Raw genomic sequence first — 22,420 nt, 5'->3', positions numbered from 1 at the left:
GTGTTAATAAATTTCCAGCTTTGTTTAAGTTCAAGCTATTTTGTGGTCTTTGTGAACACTACGCCAACCATCCTGAAATAAGCAGCACAAAGAACACCGCAGGTGGATTGACGTCCTATAAAATCAGTTCATCAGAGACTGGAATATCAGTGTGTTGCTTTTTTTCAAACCATGCTCTCAACCTGGCTTCTGGAAGTAGTACAGAATAGATGTTGCATCTTTTAATCGGGGAGTGACAGAAAATTGGCGACCACATTAATTAGTGCGTCTCTCAAACAGCTTTGGATGGCTAGGTCAAGAACAGATTTCCTAGCCAGTATCTTGATTGGTAAATTGTGCCAGTGAAATTAGGAAAATTATACAAAACTGCAGAATAGGAGAACGTAGAACATACAGTGCAGAAGGAGGCCATTTAGCCCATCGAGTCTGCACCGACCCATTTAAGCCCTTACTTCCACCCTATCCCCATAACCCAATAACCCCTTCTAACCTTTTTGGTCACTAAGGGCAATTTATCATGGCCAATCCACCTAGCCTGCACGTCTTTGGACTGTGGGAGGAAACCGGAGCACCCGGAGGTAACCCACGCAGACGCGGAGAGAACGTTCCGCACAGACAGTGACCCAGTGGGGAATCAAACCTGGGACCCTGGCGCTGTGAAGCCACAGTGCTAACCACTTGTGCTACCGTGCTGCCCTAAGAGGCTGCCATTTGGCTCTTTACATCTGCACAGACCTTACGAAGGGCCACCTGGTTAGTCCCATTCTTTCCCCAGCTCGCTGCAGTTTTTATTTCTCCCTCAAGTCTTTTTGACGGCTACTGTTGGATCTGTATCCACCACATAAAGTTGTGCACTCCAAAATCCTAACCATTTGACAGATTTAATTGCACTCCCTGATTATTCACCATTCAGCTGTGGGAAACAGTTTATCTTTTTTTTCCATCTGAATCCTGCATGTTTCACGATGAACAAAGGAACATTGAGAGGTATGAAGCGATACCTTTTAAAGAAGTAAATGTGCAAAAGTATTTGGCAATTCTTTGAGTTTTCAGTCTAGATTCTGAGCCACTCTGGGGGACGTGGTTTATGCCGTCACTGTGGTGGGGTAGGATTGAAAAAGCAGGCAAGGACGCCTCCACAGAGATCGGGACGTCCAAAAGTGTCCAATCAGCACAAAAAATAAGACCCCGCCCCCCCCCCCCCCCCCCCCCCCCGTCCCCAAACAAGCATCGGGGGGGGGGGCACTGCCACACAACCATCAGCACTGGGACTCCTCCCCTACCAGCCCTCCCCAACCAAGATTGAGGCTCCCTCCATGGCACCCCCTCCACCATCAGCTCTCTGAATACCCCTCTCCCCCACTACTGCCAACAGCACACACTCTCTCACCATCAGCTCTCATCTGGACCCACCCCCTTCAGCATCAGGGGCTCTCATCCGCACATTCCCCACCACAAAGATCAGCATTGAGGGCTCCTCCCAACCCCCCACATACATAACACAAACACCGCCCCCAATGTGGTTTCGAAGAGTGCCTGCCCCTGGCACTGCACCCTGGGACCTCCCTTTCCCTCGAGGGCTATTCATAGTTCTGCATTCCTGGGGGATCCCCCCTCGACTGATTCTTGTTTCCCCCCTCGACTGATTCTTGTTTTCCAGCACCTGTACACATCGGTTAGGTATGAATAATCAGTGGGGAGGGGGGGTGGAAATCATGTGGCGGGGGTTTGGTAAGTATATTAAAATGTATTTAAAGGAGTTTCCTGCAATTTCTGGGCGTGAACCTCTTCACATCACGAGCGGTGCAAGGGGAAAAACGGGAATCAATCTTTCCGGAGAGAATCATGTTTTCAGATTCCCATGGGATTTTCCGCCTGCGCCTCTGTTCTTGCTGATGCCGATTGTGGGCTGAAAACCGCCTCTATAGTGTCACAGAGTGCATTTCTATCACTTATAGATGACACAACTACAGCGAACATGATACACGGTTATCTTTTTCTTTGCTGACAAATGTTTTTTCTTTAAGTCAGACATTTTGCCGATGCGTCAATAGCGGTGACAATGTACCAGCAGTAGTTTGTGCTTTCCCCTGAGTCCACCATTAGCCCAAATACGTTTACCTCTTATATTTTATGCATTCTAAATCATAGAACGGTTACAGAACAGTGGGAAGATGTATGATTCATTGAATTGTTCTTGCAGTGAGCCAGCAAAGACTCAGTGGGCGGAATTCTCCAGTCTCCAATGCCGACATCGCATTCGACGATCGGCTGGAGAATCCCCGTTGGCGGCAAAATCGGGGGCGGTGCTGCTTTTGCGATGCTCCGCCCCCTCTGAGTATGCCACACGCCGTCGGGACGGCCTCAGGACGTCACCTGAGGCCCTTCCCCCGATGCTCCGCCCTCGTTGGGCCGACTTCCTGACGGCTTGGGACACGTGTCCTATTTTGTTTCGGGAACCCAGCATGGCAGCTGCAGACTGTGTGTCCAGCGCCGCCGCAGTTAGGTCGGACCGTTTGGCGGGGTTAGGGGTCACTGGTGGGGGGTTGGTCTGGGGGTGGCGAGCCTGGTCAAAGGGGAGCATTATTTGGCAGGCCGGGTCCACGTGCGGCCATGTTGCAGGGTGCGGCAGCTGCAGGCCACCACCGTGATGACACCGTGACGCGGGATGACAAATCTCAGCTACTGCTGTCTCTACTGTTCTGCTTCCACCCCCGACGATGTCACGGGTCCTGGTGTGTTCCTCCAACTAATCTCTGAGGTAGGCAGCCTCTCAGCACTTTGTCAGCCTGTTGCATCCTCATCACTGGAGACGAGTGGCTGCTATGTGAGGCCTGAGTGGGGGTGGGGGGGTGGGGTCAACAGTGTGGGAGGTGGAGAGAAATAGGGCTGCCACTCTGAAACTGCGGAGGGATGAAGTAGCAAATGTACCCATGGGCTTTGAAGGAAGTGAAATATAATACAAGTGCTATATGACAGTGGTTCCCTGTCTTAACTAGTGCCTGTGATCACCTGTGCCCACTAGGTGCCAGTTTTCTTCCTCACCCTCACACTACTTCTAGGTGTATGTGTCGGATCCGCAGCTGAGGTAGAGGCGGTGTGCGGCCTTCCAAGCCCTGTTGCCTGAAATGACTTTGAAGAGAGTCCCCTGGGAGACCTGGACCTTGAGGGTTCTGGCGCAGCATCGAGCAGCACGGATGTTACAGTGCTGCCCTCCTTGGTGTGCAGGGCTGGAAGTGTGTCACTCACAGGGAGGGTGTGTGTCAGATACGCTGGGAACCTCTGAGGTCCTCTGGGTGGAGGCCCCAGGCTGCGCCCCTGTTGATCCTCTTCCTTTCTGGTGCCCGGGAACCCATGTGTTCCTGCATGGGGTAAAGTGGCAGCTGGAGTGAGGTCCAAAAGCCCCGTCATCCTCTGATGCTGACACTCATGGATTCCCACCAGTGCCTGCATCATGCGGTTGAAATCCTCAGCCATGGAGCGGGCATGTCCTGCACGGAGTGCACATTTTCCACCATGGTCTCCACTGCAGATACCACCCTCGCAGTGTTGGCCTTGCTGCTTCTGAGTGTCGGATCCCTGGGACATCCCTGCCTCTGCCTGTCGTGGATCATCATCAGTGAGGTGCTCACCAGTGAGTGACCTAGAAGCCTGCCTACTAGTTACTCCCACCTGGATGCGAGTACCGGCTCTGGTGGAGGGTACTGGTGACAGCCGTGACACCCCTTCGAGGGTGAGGTTGGAGAGGTTTCCCTCGGAGCTGCTCTGCTCTGATCTGCCTGGGGTACGAGGATGGTCCGGTCTAGTCAACCGTTTGTCCATCACGGAGCACATCACAGCACATCACGGAGGATTAATGATATGAAATTTTTACTTACGTAAACTTTACTTACTGTGTGTCCTGCAGGTTCTCATTTTTTCTTTCCGCCCACACTTCGCCATCAGAACAGGCACGGTCAGGTTCCTACCTGGCCAATTCCAGCACTCTCTCTTCAAGTTGGGTCAGGTCTCTAAGCATGACTCCAGTGGCTGCGCCATCTCATGCTGTTTATGCTCCAGTTAGTCCTGCGCAGACACAGATGGGGAGATTGTAGAAGACAGACCTGCCAGTTCAGATGGTTGAGGAGCGGCATGCATGAGATTGGGGTGAGGAGCAAACGAGATTGGGGTAGGGGCACGGTGGGGGGGGGGGGGCACTATTAGGGTGGGGGGGCACCATGGGATGGGGGGGAAGAGGGCTATGTGAGAGGTGGACAATCCATGAGGTCAATGGCTGAGAGAATACCTTGTAGATGCTAAGGGTGGGTGAGGGGATGCAGTGAGAGATTGGAGTTGGCAGACCTATCCTGGCCCCTCAAAGAGGGCCATTCATCTTCTTCCTACAATGCTGCCCCAACCTCTTCTGCAGAGTGCTGGCACTGACCAAGGCAGCCATTGCTGATGACCCTGCTGGTGGACCACCTCCCGGATTGCAGGTAGAGTACACCAAGCCTCCGCTGCACCCCAGGAATCTGGACATGGTTCCCTCTGTAAAACACTGACTCACACAGCCCTGTCTTTGCATTTCCATCAGCTCACGGATGAGACGATCAAGGGGAGTAGACGGGCGTTTCTGCTGATACAAATGAGACTCCAGGAAGGTATGATGCCTCCCGAGTGCAAGGGTCCTGGATGTCTCAGAGCTGTTGCAGGACATTCTTAAGGGGGGGGGGGTGAACAGTTGCGTTTTTGATTCGGGACAACATCATGGACGGTGAACAGCCAGCTGTTGTCGTGCATATAGGCACCAATGATATTAGTAAAAAACGGGATGAGGTCCTGCATGCTGAATTTAGGGAGTTAGGAGCTATACTAAAAAGTGGGACCTCAAAGGTAGTAATCTTGCGATTACTACCAGTGCCACGTGCTAGTCAGAGTAGGAATGACAGGACAGTCAGGATGAATGTGTGGCTTGAGAGATGGTGAAATAGGGGATGGGAACCAATGCAGGAAGTCAGAGGGTAGTAAAGAGGGGATAGAAACAAAAGTCAGGAAGGAGAAAAGTGGAAGGCAGAGAAGGCAGATTGAACTGCATGTATTTTAATGTAAGAGGCCTAACGGGCAAGGCAGATGAACTCAGGGTATGGGTAGGTACATGGGACTGTGATATTATAGCTGTTACTGAAACATGGCTAAAGGAGGGGCAGGACTGGCAGCTCAATGTTCCGGGGTACAGATGCTATAGGAAAGATAAACCAGGATATAGCAGAGGAGAGGGAGTTGCATTTTTGATTAAGGGCAACATCACAGCAGTACAGAGAGAGGATATATCCGAGGATTCGCCCACTGAGTCTATGTGGGTAGAACTGAAAAATTAGAAGGGAGAGATAGGACTGTACAATAGGCCTGCAAATAGTCGGCGGAAAAGCGAGAAGCAAATATGTAAGGAGATTACGGATAGCTGCCGGAAAAATAGGGTGGTAATAGTAGAAGATTTTAACTTTCCCAACATTAACTGGGACTGCCGTAGCAATAGTTGTTTGGATGGAGAGAAAATTGTTGAGTGCATTCAGGAAGAATTCCTCATTCAATATGTGGATGGCCCGACTAGAGAGGGGCAAAACTTGACCTCTTCTTGGGGAATAAGGAAGGATAGGTGACGGAAGTGTTAGTGAGGGATCACTTTGGGACCAGTGACCATAATTTCATTAGTTTAAAGATAGCTATGGAGAATGATAGTTCTGGCCCAAAAGTTGAAATTCTAAATTGAGGCAAGGCTAATTTTGATGGTCATGATGTGGAGATGCCGGCGTTGGACTGGGGTGAGCACAGTAAGAAGTCTTACAACACCAGGTTAAAGTCCAACAGGTTTGTTTCAAACACTAGCTTTCGGAGCAGTGCTCTGAAAGCTAGCATTTGAAACAAACCTGTTGGACTTTAACCTGGTGTTGTAATTTCAAATGGTATGAGGCAGGAACTTTCAAAAGTTGATTGGGGGAGCCTGTTTACAGGCAAGGGGACAGCTGGTAAGTGGGACTCTTTCAAAAGGGTGTTAACTAGGGTTCAGGGTGAGCACATTCCTCTTAGAGTGAAGGTTAAGGCTGGTAGAAGGAGTGAATAATGGATGACTTGAGATATTGAGGCCATGGTCAAAAGGAAGAAAGAGGCATATAACATGCATAGGCTGCTGGGATCAAGTGGATCCCTTGAAGAGGAAATGGCCTGTTGGAGTCGAGTAAAGAGAGAAATCAGGAGGGCAAAAAGGGGACATGAGATTGTCTTGGCAGATAAGGAAAAGCCAAAGAGCTTTTACAGATACATAAATGGTAAAAGGGTGACTAGGGAGAGGGTAGGAGCTCTTAAGGATAACCTATGGGCGGGATTCTCCGTGAATCGGCGCGATGGCCCGAACCTGGCGCCAAAACGGCGCGAATCACTCTGACGTCGGGCCCCCCGAAATGTCGCGAATTCTCCAGCCGGGAATGGGCTAGTAGCGGCGTGACGACATTCACGATGGCGTCACCGGTCACTGACGCGTGACTGCACAAAAGACGCCCCTCACCTGAGACCCGGAAAAATGGCCGCCCGCCACGCAGTGCCAAATGAGACCCCCCACTGCCTGCTCCCCTTTCCCCATTCCCCCAAACCCCCATATCCCCTTCCCTCATATTCCCCCTTCCCCATATGCCCCCTTATCCCATATCCCCTCCCCCATATCCCCCCTTCCCCCATATCACCCAAATCCCCCTTCCCCCTATCCCCTTCCCCCTTCTGCCATATCCTCCTTCCCCCATATCCTCCTTCCCCCATATTCACCATATCCCCCATTTCCCCCCTTCCCCCATATCCCCCTTCCCCCATATCACCCCATATACCCCCTTCCCCCATATCCCCCCATATGGTGGATATGGGGGGATAGGGGATATGTGGGGGAAGGGGGGATATGTGGGTATAGGGGATGGGGTGAAGGGGGATAGGGGATATGGGGGATAGGGGATATGAGGGATAGGGGATATGTGGGGGAAGGGGGGATATGTGGGGATAGGGGATGGGGTGAAGGGGGATATGGGGGAGGAGATATGTGCGGATATGGGGAAAGGGGGGATATCTGGGGATAGAAGGGGATGGGTGAAGGGGATATGGGGGAAGGGAGATATGGGAGAGGGGGATAGGGGGGATATGGGGAAGGGATATGGGGGAATCGGATATGGAGGAAGGGGGATATGTGTGGATATGGGGTGGGAGGATATGGGGGAAGGAGGATATAGGGGGGATGGGGAAGGGGTATGGGGGATATGGAGGAAGGGGGATATGTGTGGATATGGGGTGGGAGGATATAGGGGAAGGGGGTATGGGGGATATGGGGAAAGGTGATATAGAGGAAGGGGGATATGGGGAAAGGGGATATAGAGGAAGGGGGATATGGGGAAGGAGTTATGGAGGAAGGGGGATATGGTGGAAGGGAGATATGGGGTAAGGGATTATGGGGAAGGGGGATTATGGGGAAGGGGATAATGGGGGATATAGGGGAAGGGGGTATGGGGGATATGGGAGAAGGGGGGATTTGGGGGGAGGGGGGATTTGGGGGGATATAGGGGAAGGGGGTATGGGGGATATGGGAGAAGGGGGGATTTGGGGGGAGGGGGGATTTGGGGGGATATGGGAGAAGGGGGGATTTGGGGGGGTATGGGGGATATAGGGGAAGGGGGTATGGGGGAGAAGGGGGGATTTGGGGGGAGGGGGGATATGGGGGAAGAGGGGACAGACCCTGCCTATCAGGCATATGACACCCCCAGGACGTTCCAAGGCAGCCATGAGCCAGGGACAGACCCAGAGCACTAGGCGGACGCCACCCACATGTAGTGCGAGTGCGGCGACGCCGGCGGGCCACACCCAGCGACGAGGAGGGCAGCCACAGCAACGAGCCCCCGTCGCAGCCGGCGCCCGTCGCAGCCGGCGCAGGACACTGACGCCCAGGACACTGACGCCCAGGACACTGACGCCCAGGACACTGACGCACAGGTCACTGACGCCCAGGACACTGACGCCCAGGACACTGACGCCCAGGTCACTGACGCCCAGGACACTGACGCCCAGGTCACTGACGCCCAGGACACTGACGCCCAGGACACTGACGCCCAGGACACTGACGCGCAGGACACTGACGCGCAGGACACTGACGCCCAGGACACTGACGCACAGGACACTGACGCACAGGTCACTGACGCCCAGGACACTGACGCCCAGGTCACTGACGCCCAGGACACTGACGCCCAGGTCACTGATGCCCAGGACACTGACGCCCAGGTCACTGACGCCCAGGACACTGACGCCCAGGACACTGACGCCCAGGACACTGACGCGCAGGACACTGACGCGCAGGACACTGACGCGCAGGACACTGACGCACAGGACACTGACGCACAGGTCACTGACGCCCAGGACACTGACGCCCAGGTCACTGACGCCCAGGACACTGACGCCCAGGACACTGACGCGCAGGACACTGACGCGCAGGACACTGACGCCCAGGACACTGACGCCCAGGACACTGACGCCCAGGTCACTGACGCCCAGGACACTGACGCCCAGGTCACTGACGCCCAGGACACTGACGCCCAGGTCACTGACGCCCAGGACACTGACGCCCAGGACACTGACGCCCAGGACACTGACGCCCAGGACACTGACGCGCAGGACACTGACGCGCAGGACACTGACGCGCAGGACACTGACGCCCAGGACACTGACGCGCAGGACCCTAACACACAGGACCCTAACGCACAGGTCACCGACGCCCAGGACACTGATGCCCAGGACACCCACACACAGGGGATGGATGGACAGGAATGACCACTCCGGGGACCCCGGACTTTGGGTCGGATGAGGAGCACGCCATTACGCCACTGCTATCTCCTACACCCTCCACCATTGCAGAGACACTCACCTCGATTGGGCACTTTAGCGATGAGGCATCTGGGACACTAACTGGTGGAGGAGTCCACCCGCGTGCAGGAGCAGGTAGTGGTGCTGGTCACGCACGGGCGGCGTCTGCGGTGGAGGCAATGGGTGCGACGGTGTCAGACATGGGTCGCAGTATGCAAGGTGTGGGGCTTTCCATGCAGGCGGCGTCCTCTCACAGGAAGCCATGAACCAGAGCCAGCAGCAGATCGCAGAGGCACTCAACTCCGTGGCTCAGTCCCAGCAGGCCATCGCTGAGGGCATCGGCGCCATTGCCCAGCTGCTGGCCGGCGTCACCCAGACACAGACTGGGATGGCCAACACCCTGAGCTCCATGGCTGCAAACTTGCAGACCCTTGTTGATACCAGGGTGGGCCTCCAGGACTGGCAGCGCCAGGTGTCGGGGGGGCGTCGGGTGCTCGGTCAGTTCGTATCCCCCACCCATGTTGAGGCCCGGGGGCCATCGGGCACCCTGAGGGAGGAGGAAGTGCTGGGGCCCGTTCCGGGTACCCTGTAGGGAGAGGTCCCGGAACACCGCGACACCTCGGACTCCCCCCCCCCCCCCCCCCCCCCCCCCTTCCGTCCCAGGTGCATCTGGTGGGCAACGGGCAGGACAGGCTGGCAGCTCGCCATTCCAATCGCCCGAGCCGCAGCCTGGCCCATCTAGGCCGCCCGCCCCAGGAAACGGCTACCAAAGGGGCCCCTAGTCACAGGGCAGGAGTCCACCTCCAGATCTGCTGCACCATCTGGGAACCACCTAGACGTAGTCATAGGGCCCGTAAGGCCAAAAAAATGAGACACTGAGTAGGTTGGCACGGGTGCAGGGCACAGATTAGTTCTGGGGCTAGGGCACGTGTATGAACTGTTTGTTATTAAAATCACTTTCACACCTATAGGAGCTGCCTTTGTTCTCTGTCCGATGCGTGCGGGGGTGTGCTGTGAGGTGAGCGCCAGTGGGTGTGTGAGGGGTGATAGAACGTCGGCCTCATGTGAATGTGCCCCACCCCCTCCTCCCGAGTCGCCCTCGCCATCCCCCTGGGCAGACGACGGGACCGTGCGCTGCAGTATCACGGCCGTATGCAGGGATGGTCCGGGTGGAGGGTGGTACTGTGGCCATGGGTCAGATATTGTCCATCGCAGGGCTCGTTGTCAGCATCCTCCATGGCCTGCAATAGACACTCTTCTACCGGCGACCGTGTGAGCCTGGCCCGTTGTGCAGCAGGTGGATGTGCAATGGAGGGGTGGTGTGCATGCGGATAGGGTGTGGGTGGTTGGTGTTTGGTGGGTGGGGTGAGGGTGGTAGGCTGGTGCCATGGTGTGCAGTCTGTGCCCATACTCGGCGATTCCCACTCCCCCCCCCCCAGTCTGTGAACCGGGCGGCTATCAGCCTGTCCCGTACCCGCTGGTAACTGTGGGCAGCCTCCCGTCCATGTCCACCCTGTCTGACGGGTACAGGAGGGCCCCTCAAGAGAGGTCCGGGCACCTGAAGCACATCTTCAGTAGCCCAAAGCAACTCTCTATCACACCCCTGGTCACTGCATGGGCATTGTTGTAGCCGTTCTCCACGTCAGTCTGTGGCCTCCGTATAGGCGTCATCAGCCACGACCGCAATGGGTAACCCCTGTCACCCAGCAGCCAGCCCCTCGGGGGGGGGGGGGGGGGCGTCCCTCGAACATGGTGGGGATGAAGGGGGGGGGGGGCGTCCCTCGAACATGGTGGGGATGAAAGATTGTGCCAATACGAAGGAGTAATGTACACTGCCCGGGTACTGGGCGCAGATGTGCAGGATCCTCATGCGGTGGTCACAGACCACCTGCACATTCATGGAGTCGGTCCCCTTCGTATTCATATGAACACGGCCCTGTTATCTGCAGATGGCCGCACTGCGACGTGCATCCCATCGATCGCCCCCTGGACCATGGGCATCCTGGCCACGGCAGCGAAGTCTGCTGCCCGGGCATCCTGGCTGGCCCGGTGGATGTAGCGGTCCGCAATGGCACATAGGGCGTCCGTCACTGCACGGATGCACCGGTGCACCGATGCCTGCGAGATGCCGGACAGGTCCCTACTCGGCGCCTGGAATGACCCTGTGGCATAGACGTTCAGGGCCACCATAACCTTAACGGCCACGGGGAGAGGATGTCCTCCCCCAGTGCCAGGTGTGCCATCAGGTGGCAGATGTGTGCCACGGTTTGCCGGCTCATCCGGAGTCTCCTTCTGCATGCCCGGTCCGTGAGGTCCTGGTACGACGAGCAGGGCCGGTACACACGGGGCCTCATCGGGCGACTCTGTCGCCGTGGCACCACCCCAACCCCCACCCTCTCCTCCCCGGCACGCACCGTTCCCAACTCCCCCCCTCCTCATCGGCACGCACCCTCCCCAACCCCCACCCCTCCCAGGCGTACACCCTTCCCAACCCCGCCCCTCTCCGGCACGCACCCTCCCAAACCCCCCCTCTCCTCCCCAGCACACACACCCCCCGGCACGCACCCGCTCCATCACTTGTCCTCCCCGGTCCCCCCCCTCCTCCTCGGCATGCACCCTCCCCAACCCCCCCCCCCTCCTCCTCATCGGCACGCACCCTCTCCAACCCCCACCCCTCCCAGGCGCGCACCCTCCCCAACCCCTCCCTCCCCGGTAGGCACCCTGTCCCCGGCACGCACCCTCCCAACCACCCCTCTCCCCGGCACACACACCCCCCGGCACGCACCCGCTCCATCACTTGCCCTCCCCGGCCCCCCCTCCTCCTCGGCATGCACCCTCCCCGGCATGCACCCTCTCCATCATGCACCCTCCCCAACCCCCCTCACCTCCCAGCCCCCCCTTCTCCCCCCCAGCCCCCACCTGCGCCTCTGCCCCTCCCCCAGCCCCTCTCCCTCAGTCCCTCTACCCACAGCCCCTCCCCCAAGTCCTCCTAGCTCCTCCCCCACTCCAGCCCTTTCCTCCAGCCCTTACCCAACTCCTTCCCCCAGCCCCTCCCCCTCTGGCACGCACACTACAACGGCTCCTGCGACCCCCCCCCCTCACCACCTGTGGCCGTGCCATCACCCCTCCAGCGGCCGCCCAACGCCGACCCCTACCAGTGTGACTGGTTGACGCCGTTAAATATGTGGTTTTATTTACGCCGGCGTGAGTCGTGGTCACATCGGCGGGACTTCGGCCCATCTGGCCTGGCGTATTGGGGTGGCCCCGGGGCCCATTGCGTCGCGCCGGTCCTCAACATTCTCCAAGGTGCGCGGCGCGATTCACGTCTATGGATGTTTGGGGGGGGGGCCGGAGAATATTGCAGGGCGGCCGGGCGGGTTTACACCGCCCCCCCGGCGATTCTCCGACCCGCCGGGGGTCGGACAATCCCGCCCAAGGTCTTCTATGTGCAGATCCACAAGGGATGGGAGAGGTCCTGAATGAATATTTCTCGTCAGTATTTACTATTGAGAAAGGCACGAATGTTGGGGAAATAAAAAGTGATGTCTTGAGGAGTGTACATATTACAGAAAAGGAGGTACTGGTGGTATTAAAGCGCATCAAGTTAGATAAATCCCCAGGACCCGATGAAATGTATCCCAGGATATTGTGGGAAGCTAGGGAGGAAATTGCCGGCCCCCTAGCTGAGATATTTGAATCATCGACAGCCACAGGAAAGGTGTCTGAAGATTGGAGGGGAGCAAATGTTGTGTCCTTGTTTCAGAAGCGCTGTAGGGATAAGCCTGGCAACTACAGACCTGTTAGCCTTGCTTCTGCAGTGGGTAAATTGTCAGAGGTATTCTGAGGGACAGGATCGACAGGCAATTAGAAAGGCAAGGGCTAATTAGGAAAAATCAGCATGGCTTTGTGAGGGGAAAGTCATGTTTCACGAATTTGATTGAGTTTTTTGAAGGGGTAACCAAGAAGGTAGATGAGGGCAGTCCAGTCGACGTTTTCTACATGGACTTTGACAAGGTACCGCAAGGCAGGTTGTTGCAAAAGGTTAAATCTCACGAAATCCAGAGTGAGGTAGCCAATTGGATACAAAATTGGCTTGGCGACCGAAGCCAACGGGTGATTATGGAGGGCTGTTTTTCAAACTGGAGACCTGTGACCAGCAGTGTCCCTCAGGGATCGGTGCTGGGTCCACTGCATTTTGTTATCTATATATGAATGGTTTGGATGAGAATGTAGGAGGCATGGTAAGTTTGCAGATGACACCAAGATTGATGGCATAGTGGATAGTGAAGAAGGTTATATGAGATTGCAACAGAATCTTGACCAATTGGGCCAGAGGGTCGATGAATGGCAGATGGAGTTTAATTTGTATAAATGTGAGGTGATGCATTTTGGTAGATCAAATCAGGGCAGGACCTACTCAGTTAATGGTAGGGACTTGGGGAGAGTTACAGAACAGAGATAATCGCTTGTTGTCACAGTAGGCTTCAATGAAGTTACTGTGAAAAGCCCCGAGTCGCCACATTCCAGCATCTGATCTAGGGGTACAGGTTCATAGCACCTTGAAGGTGGAGGCGTAGGTGCACAGGGTGGTGGAGAAGGCATTCAGCATGCTAGGTTTAATTGGTCAGAATATTAAATACAGGAGTTGGGACTTCTTGTTGAAGTTGTACAAGACATTGGTGAGACCACACATGGAATACTGTGTTCAGTTCTGGTCACCCTATTATAGGAAGGATATTGTTAAACTAGAAAGAGTGCAGAAAAGATTTACGAGGATGCTACCAGGACTTGATGATCTGAGTTATAAGGAGAGGCTGGATAGGCTGAGACTTTTCCCCCTGGAGCTTAGGAAGCTTAGGGGTGATCTTATAGAGATCTATAAACTAATGAGGAGCATAGATGAGGTAAATAGTCGACATTTCTCCCCAAAGGTAGAGAGGAGTCTAGAACTAGAAGGTATAGATTTAAGGTGAGAGGGGAGAGATACAAAAGAGACCAGAGGGGAATTTCTTTCACACAGAGGGCATCTAGAATGGGCTGCAAGAGGCTGTGGTGGAGGTGGGCACAATTTTTTTCCTTTAAAAAGCAGTTCGAAATTACATGGGCAGGGTGGGTATAGAGGGATATGGGCCAAATGTGGGCGAGTGGGACTAGCTTAGTGATAGAAACTGGGCGGCATGAACAAGCTGGGCCAAAGGGCCTGTTTCCATGCTGTAACCATCTATAACTCTAAAACACGGAGCTGGCTTCCTTGCAGCCATTCCCCTTGAATGGACCTGGAACAAGTGCTGGGGAGACGTTTATATGGAGGTCTGCAGTGATTGCACTGATTAAGTTTCCCCGGGGCGAGCCTCTGAAAGGTGACGAGCCATTCAGGCAACAATTGTTGGTCCACCAGCGACGCCTACATCCCATGAATGAATAAAGAAAAACACCTCTGTCAAATCGTCTTTCAACCTTTCATGCTCTTCTGTTTGTAGAATATGATTGGAGTTGTGAAAAGTGGTATTTTCTATTCCTCACGTCAGATTTCTGAGCATTCCCTCAAACGATCTCATAGTTGGGAAAAAAAAAGTCAATTGCTTATTTTACCTTCACATAGTTGCATCAATCTTTCTTGGAATGGATCTGCCAGCCTTGGACCTCTATAACCCATGGGATACGTTAGTCATGGTGGGATTCATAATTTGGCATGTTGCAACTGAACTAATTCTGGAGGCACATAATTTCGTAATCACTTGTAAAGGTCAGTATTTTTATTTATCAATTTCAGCTAGTTTTACAGTTTCTTAATTTACTGCGCTGCCATCGGAGATAAATGCAGTTCAAAGTATCTGGGTTTTAATAGCACTGTTGAGGAATTAAAAAAACCACTGAAGGATATTGAAAATGTGGAGCATTTGCACGCACGCAGCCCCTAACAAAAGCTCCCAACGAATGGACAAGACTAAAGATCACTATCTGCACAAAGAACTTCCTGACATCAGTCCTAAATATACTCCTTACGAGGGCAGCACGGTGGTGCAGTGGTTAGCATTGCTGCTTTACGGCGCCGAGGTCCCAGGTTCGATCCCGGCTCTGGGTCACTGTCCATATGGAGTTTGCACGTTCTCCCGGTCTTTGCATGGGTTTCACCCCCATAACCCAAAGATCTGCAGGGTAGGTGGATTGGCCATGTTAAATTCCCCCTTAATTGGAAAAAATGAATTGGGTACTCTAAATTAAAAATAAAGATATTCCTTACTGGTTTGAACCAGTGTCCCCTTACTCTCCTTTTCTTTTCATAGAAAGTGAGAGTTACTGACATGACCAACATTTACTGCCCATCTCTAATTGCCCCCGAGAAGGTGATGGCAGTGAACTGCTGCCTTGAACTGCTTAATTGTCCACCAGCATTTACGACTGGTTGTGGCAGAGCCTTGTTCTTTTATGTTGAGTATGGGAGAATGGGAGCAGTTTGCCCACTTTATAGCACGCTGCATATAGAATTGACAGTGCAGGAGGCCATTTGGCCCATTGAGTCTGCACTGGCCCTGGGAAAGAGCACCCTACTTAAGCCCACCCTATCCCCATAACCCAGTAACCCTACCTAACCTTTTGGAAACTAAGGGGCAATTTAGCATGGGCGATCCACTTAACCCGCACATCTTTGGACTGTGGGGGGAAACCGGAGCACCCAGAGGAAACCCACGCAGACACAGGGAGAACGTGCAGACTCTGCACAGACAGTCACCCAAGGCTGGAATTGAACCCGGGCCCCTGGAACTGTGAGGCAGCAGTGCTAACCACTGTGCCACCGTGCCGCTTCTCTTTATCTTGCATGTCGTCCTGTGTTGTGGCTTCATTGTTTAGTAGCTTATATACTCAATAAGGTCACTTCTCGGACACTTCCACACCAGGCTGACAAGATCAAGCCATCCCCAAATTTCCAGCCAGGATATCCCGGTCGAAGAACATGTTGGCTGCCATTTGCTGGGTTGTCCATGGACAGAAAAGAATCACTTAATGCCCAGCTGATCGGATGCTGGGAGGATATTCGACTTGTGGGAGAGTTTAGAACTAATGGACAAAGTTTAAAGACAAAATTGGGGGTCTCCCATTTAAGATTAACAACCCAGAGATTTTATCAAATAGCGGAGCAGGCTTGAGAGGGCCGAATGGCTTACTCCTGCGTCTAATTCTTGTGTTCTTGAGCTTTTTATAAATGGAAGCTTGCTCAGAATAAAACTGAATTTTAAATATAAAAATAAATTTGCTGTCATTTCCACGCAACATTTAGGTTAGTTACCCATTCCAGGCCAATTTTATTTTCAGTGCTTCTGATGCAGCTTCATGTACCATGAACATGTAATGGGAATTTGGGCACAGAATATTATGAGGAGTGCTAATTGCTCATAATACATTCTGAGTAGGAAAAACATTGCATTAGCAGAGCTAAAGATTAAAATGTACTCACATTGTTACCAACAGCAGTCTATGCAAAAGATATAGTTTAATTGTGTCATATCACTTTGCTTATGGGTACGAAATCTTTTGGGATATATTAGTGCGTGTTTAGTATATACTTCCATAATTTAAAACAAAAATATTTCTCAATTACTGCAAATAATGAATTTAATCCACCCTTTTATAGCACAGAAAAGAGAAGAGGATAAAATGGAGATAATGGATTCAAGTGAATTGATTGACCCACAGGTATGCAGTTTTAGCTTTAGGTTTTTATTAAATGTTTTTTTTAAACTGATAACATCAGAAGTATAGAAGGCTCTCAATTATTTTCATGTAAATTACAAATGCAGAAATACTGTAATTCAGCAGAAACGTAAACTCAACTTACACTCATTGTTCAATTCTACAATTACAGGGTCATAGATTTAAAATGATGGTATTAACACTCTACATCTGTGGAAACCTAATCTTTCTGATAACATTACTGATTGCAATTAGTCTTGTTTGATGGTGACCTTGCTACTGCCTCCATCAAAACTGACCTTGAAGCTGTTTATATCCACTCTTGGCTGATGAGCATCTTGACGTTAACTATTGCTGTGTGCACTGAAGATTCCTCAAAGAATTCAAATATTTCATAATCAACAGGAAATGAGATTCTTATTGTGCCCATTTTACTTTCTACTCCGGAACTAGCACAAAAGTTAATTGCACAGAGACCAACAGTGCAACAAGTCAACAAATTAGAAACGCAATGATCTTGTGAAAACACCAAGCAGCATTCATCAACTTTAAATAGCAGTTTTGACTTTTTAATGTGTGGATTTATTTGTGGTTTTAGATTATTTTATCCCTTCAAATAAGATAAGTTTATCATAAGCTAGGCTGTAAAAATATTTATGAGTTAACATAAAAATTAAAAGTGATGTTTTTAAAATGTAATTTAAATTACTTTTAATAAACTATGATCTCAAATGATCAAATGTCCCTTTTATTTGTTTTCATAAGTGAATCTTTCCCCATTAAATCACAGATTTAATAGACCATTTTTTTAAAAATGGGGTTACTCCTTCTGGATGAATTCATGGACAGCTCTGCAAATATTGAAGTGCATATTTTATTTATAATTAATGGAAATGTGAGCATGTTACATTTCTAAACAAAGGGGCTGAATTCTGATCATTTGTAAATTATGGTAATGTGGGGCGCAATCCAATGGCGCCTTTGTGCCCAACTCGGTGACCCGACAAAATCTTGCGAGAGGCCTCTTGCAAGCTTTGCGACAAGACCTCGAGACGTTGCGTTCTGGATCTCGTCCTCACTGGGCGAGATCCAGATTTACATATTAAATGAGCAGCTGGACTCACTTAAATATGTCGGCAAATGATGCTCCAGAGACCCGGGAACGAATGCCCTCGCCTGGGAGACCTCGCCATGGTGCCGTTTAGCACTGGCCCACACAACTATGGCTAGACATAACGGCACCTGGTCGGGTGAGATCTCCCAGGCCACCGGAGGCCCCCGGGTGGTCGGGCTCTGGGCAGGGTGGTATCCTGGCACTCCCGCTGCCACCTGGGCACCTTGGCACTGCCAGGGTGCCATGATGCCTGTGCCAGGGATCAGGCCCAGGGTGCCCTTCCTTTGTGAGGTGGGACTCGAGGACCCCCTTAAACAGTAGGTTGAGGTGTCTGGGAGGGGGGGGTGGGGGTTGCTGGGTTAGAAGCCATGTGGGGAGTTGGCGGGGTGCGAGGGGGTTGAGAAATCGGGGTGGCATTTTCCAAAGTTGAGCTCGGCAGTGCAGGAAATGAATTAAGTGTAGCATCAGCAGGGCTCTCCTCATCGAGGCCAAAAAGTCACGTCTGATAGCGGGGTCGCTCTTGGCATTGCAGGCACCGATAAGTACCCCATTGTATGTGCCCAAAATGAGACTTCGTTTTTTTGTGCATTAAACCGGGCCCGTAGATTTTTACAGCACAGAAAGAGGACCTTTGGCCCATCATGTCTGCACCGACCTTCAAGCACTTATCCAGTTTAATTCCAATTACCAGCACTTGGTCCGCAGCCTATTTTGGTTTGGTCAAAAAGATATTTGAAGCTTTTGTTGTTGGTTGGAATTACAAATGATTTTTTAAAAAAAGTTTCTTTCAGACAGTTTCTACTGGAGAGCTTTAAATCAAATTTTGGAGCATTAGCTCCGCATTTCTCCACAGGTGGTATCTGACCTGCAGAATATTCGCAGCATTTTGTTTTGGTTTGTTTCAGTTTCCAGCATCGGCAGTATTTTTCTTTTGTCTGAGATTACTGTGCAACTGAGAAAGTCTTTCATAAACCGTAATCGCCAGTACTTTTGGCACAGTGCTGCGCTCGCACACATCTGGTTTGGGCTGACTGGATACCATTTTGGGTATGTCGCTAGCACAGACACTGAAGTGGACAGACTGGCTTGTAACACTGACATGGACTTTAGAGGTGGCATTTCCAACCTTAGCACTCCAGCTAATACCATCGCTTAACCTCACACAGTTGAACATGTGTTCTACAGCAGATAGAGGGCTGTTTTTCTCCACTGGCAGGATCCTTTGGCGCCACGCCAGCTGGGGCCGAAGGGACTCCGCGGGCTGACGTGGGTCCGCACATGCGCGGGTGCATCAGCAGCTGCTGACAAAATCCCCGCGCATGCACGGGGGGGGGGGGGTGTTCTCCTACGCATCGGCCATCGCAGAGGCTGACACAGCCGATGCGTAGGCAGAGTGCCTCCATGGCACAGGCCCGCCTGCGGATTGGTGGGCCCCGATCGCGGACCAGGCAACTGTGAGGGCACCCCCCGGGCCCAGATCACCCCGCGCCCCCCCCCCCCCCCCCCAGACCCCGCCCGCGCTGCCAGGTCCCACTGATAAGGGACCTAGTCTAGTTTACGCTGGCGGGACTGGCAAAGAACCAGCGGGATTTCGGCCCATTGCGGGCCGGAGAATCGTCGGGCGGGGGGGGGGGGGGGGGGGCTCTGCGAGCGGCCGCCGACCGGCACGGTGCGATTCCCGCCCCTGCCGAATCTCCGGTGCCAGAGAATTCGGCGGCCGGGTTGGGCCCCCCCCCCCCCCCCCCTCCCCGGGTGGGGGGGGGGGGGTCGGAGAATACAGCCCATAGAATTTACAGTGCAGAAGGAGGCCATTCGGCCCATCGAGTCTGCACCAGCTCTTGGAAAGCGCACCCTACCCAAGATCACACCTCCACCCCAAAACCATAATCCCACCCAACACTAAGGGCAATTTTGGACACTAAGGGCAATTCAGCATGGCCAATCCACCTAACTTGCACACCTTTGGACTGTGGGAGGAAACCTACGCACACATGGGGAGGATGTACAAACTCCGCACAGACAGTGACCCAAGCCGGGAATCGAACCTGGACCCTGCAGCCATGGAGCAATTGTGCTAACCACTGTGCTACCATGCCCCCCCCCACCACCCCACCCCACCCCACCCCCCACACACACTGTGCTACTGTGCTGCCCCAGTTTTGGGTTAATTCCTGATTGATTTCTACTGGCTGTTACTGAGTTAATAGAAGTGTTTTGTAATTTGTACAGTACTGTTGTTCACTGGGAGTGATGTGATACATAACAGCCCTTGATTCTCACTTTAAGGGTTTTGCCGACACCATTTTCTCCCTGTTGTGGATGGTGCAGCCTGTTGCACCACAGTCCTGCAAGGTGACAGGTACAAAGAGCAGAGCCTGTTCAAACAGGTAGAAGAGCTCTCTCTGCAGGAGGCCATGTCTACTCAACTCAGGACCTTCAATCTGAGCCAGGAACACATGTGGCTCCGCCTCTGGGTGACATACGAGGGCAAGGAACATTACTTAACTGCTCCTGTAGAAACAGACAGGGTCGTCCAAAAGAACTGTCCAGACAGACAGCAAGGGAGACAGTGATAAAGAAGGCACAGGAGAGGCAGAGAGGAACCAATGGACAATTTTGCACAGGACTGCATCACCACGTTATGAACAGGAAAACTAGTTTGTAGAAAGGAGGGTTCAAGTGAAGCAGCGATGGACAGGTTGAGGAGGAGATAGAGGAGGATTGTGGGGGGGGGGGGGGGGGGAGGGGGGTCCACCACAGTAGTGGGAAAGCCTGCGCCAGGAGATGTGAGTAATGGGGGGGGGGGGGGGGCAAGGCGTATCTCCCACTAAGGAGACAGCATCTGGCAATGGGGGAGCACAACACCGGGTTGGGGGGGGGGGGGGGAGGCGGTAAGCAGAGGGATAAACAGAAGCTGGAAGGATATGTGAGGCGGGACCATGGTGGAGTAGGGGTTAGCAAGATGTGAGAAGGAACAAATTCCCAGGGGAATCTAAACGACGGGGGGAGAAGGGCTCTAGACTGGCTTTGGCATGTCTCTCTCAGAAACAATAAACAAGATGGCACCACAAGTAGCTACTTTGGAGTGTCTCTAAATGAAGGGAATCCCCGGAATGCAAGGGCAGCCACATGGCATACGCACAGTTGGTGGGCGGCCATGTTGGGTGGCCTCTGGACAAAGGGAAACCCTGGAGCGTAGGGGCCCAGCCTCAGGGTGAATACGGTGACCGTGACCATTTTGGATGGCCCCCTAACAAAGGGAAACCGTAAAGTGCAGGGGCGCATCCGCAAGGTAAGCACGGTTGATCCCACAGGAGAGTTAGGGGACTCAACGGCCCAGTGAAAAGATCCAGAGTCTTCACCTACCTGAAAAATATGAAAGCTGACCGTCTTCCTCCAAGAGACACACCTGGGAGAGAATGATTGGCTGCAGGTAAGTAAATGACGGATGGGACAGACATGTTATGGGGCAAGAGCAATTGGGGTAGCCATACTGATAAGGCACAGGCAAGGCAGAGAAGAACCAATGGGCAAAGGCCGTTACAGACCAAGGGCGATGATACGTCATTGTTGGTAATGTCCTAGATATAAGAACATAAGAACTAGGAGCAGGAGTAGGCCATTTGGCCCTTTGGGCCTGCTCTGCCATTCAATGAGATCGTGGGTGATCTTTTGTGGACTCAGCTCCACTTTCCCACCTGAACACCATAACCCTTTAGTCCTTTATTCTTCAAAATACTATCTTTATCTTGAAAACATTTAATGAAGGAGCCTCAACTGCTTCACTGGGTAGAGAATTCCATAGATTCACAACCCTTTGGGTGAAAAAGTTCCTCCTAAGTTCAGTCCTAAATCTACTTCTCCTTATTTTGAGGCTATGTGGGGCACCGGTGGTTCTAGTCAACATGTATTCGCCCAACTGGGACGGCATGGAATTCATTAAGACAATGGCGGAACTCCCCGACATAAATACAGACTGACTGATCATGGAGGGGGACTTTAATTCTGTATAGGACTCACTGACAGACAGGTCAAACCCCAGAATGGCGAAAATGTCAGGCACGGGCTATGTGCCTATGGAGGTTCACGCACCCTGGTGAGGAGTTTTCTTTCTTCTCGCAAGTACACAAGGTCTACATCCATATCGACTTCGTTATAATGGGGAAATCGGTACTTCCTGAGATAATAAGAGTGGAATATTCCATGATTGGAATCTCCGACCGCGCTCCATACTACATGGATGTGAAGTTGGAGATGGGCCATGTCCAACGCCCCACATGGAGATTGGACACAACCTCTTGGCCGAAAAGGTCTTCTGCCAGAAAACATCACAGGCCAAAGACGAGTATATTACTAACAATCAGCACGGGAAGGCCTCACCCTCCATATTCTGGGAGGTGCTGAAGGCTGTGATTAGAAGAGAAATGATCACCTAAAAGGCATGCAGAGACAGAGAAGAGAGAGCGGCTAGGCACCAACTGATCAACTTCATGCTGGAGGTCGACAGAAGATACTCCGAGGCCTCGACCATAGAACTTGTAGCGGAGAGGAAAAAGCTAAAAATAGACTTTAACCTGCTGTCCACCAGGACGTCAGTGCACCAACTCTACCAGACACTGGGGACCTTCTACGAGCAAGGAGAAAAGGCCAGCCACCTGCTGGCTCACCAACTGAGAAAGCAGGCAACCACAAGGGAAATAGCGCAGGTGAAAGATAGCAGGGATGGACTGGTAGCCGAACCAAAAAAGG

The 22,420-nt window shown here is 52.6% G+C and overlaps 1 protein-coding gene across 12 annotated transcripts in view; it reads left to right on the top strand.

Annotated features, from left to right (window-relative positions):
• frrs1b (ferric-chelate reductase 1b) overlaps positions 1 to 17,290 on the top strand; it is a 133,613-nt gene extending 116,323 nt beyond the window's left edge. For 11 of the 12 annotated variants that reach the window (XM_038793938.1, XM_038793937.1, XM_038793940.1 and 8 more), the window contains 3 exons: positions 14,468 to 14,611; positions 16,499 to 16,560; positions 16,730 to 17,290. In XM_038793938.1, the coding sequence (XP_038649866.1) occupies positions 14,468 to 14,611; positions 16,499 to 16,560; positions 16,730 to 16,822 (299 nt within the window). In that variant the 3' untranslated portion in view covers positions 16,823 to 17,290. The remainder of the gene's footprint in view (positions 1 to 14,467; positions 14,612 to 16,498; positions 16,561 to 16,729) is intronic. The other variant, XM_038793943.1, reaches the window with a different exon arrangement.
• Positions 17,291 to 22,420: the final 5,130 nt, after the last annotated feature.

This window comes from Scyliorhinus canicula, chromosome 4, assembly GCF_902713615.1.
Source record: "Scyliorhinus canicula chromosome 4, sScyCan1.1, whole genome shotgun sequence".
In the NCBI taxonomy this organism is placed as follows: Eukaryota; Metazoa; Chordata; class Chondrichthyes; order Carcharhiniformes; family Scyliorhinidae; genus Scyliorhinus; species Scyliorhinus canicula.
This window is presented reverse-complemented; position numbering and strand designations above follow the sequence as displayed.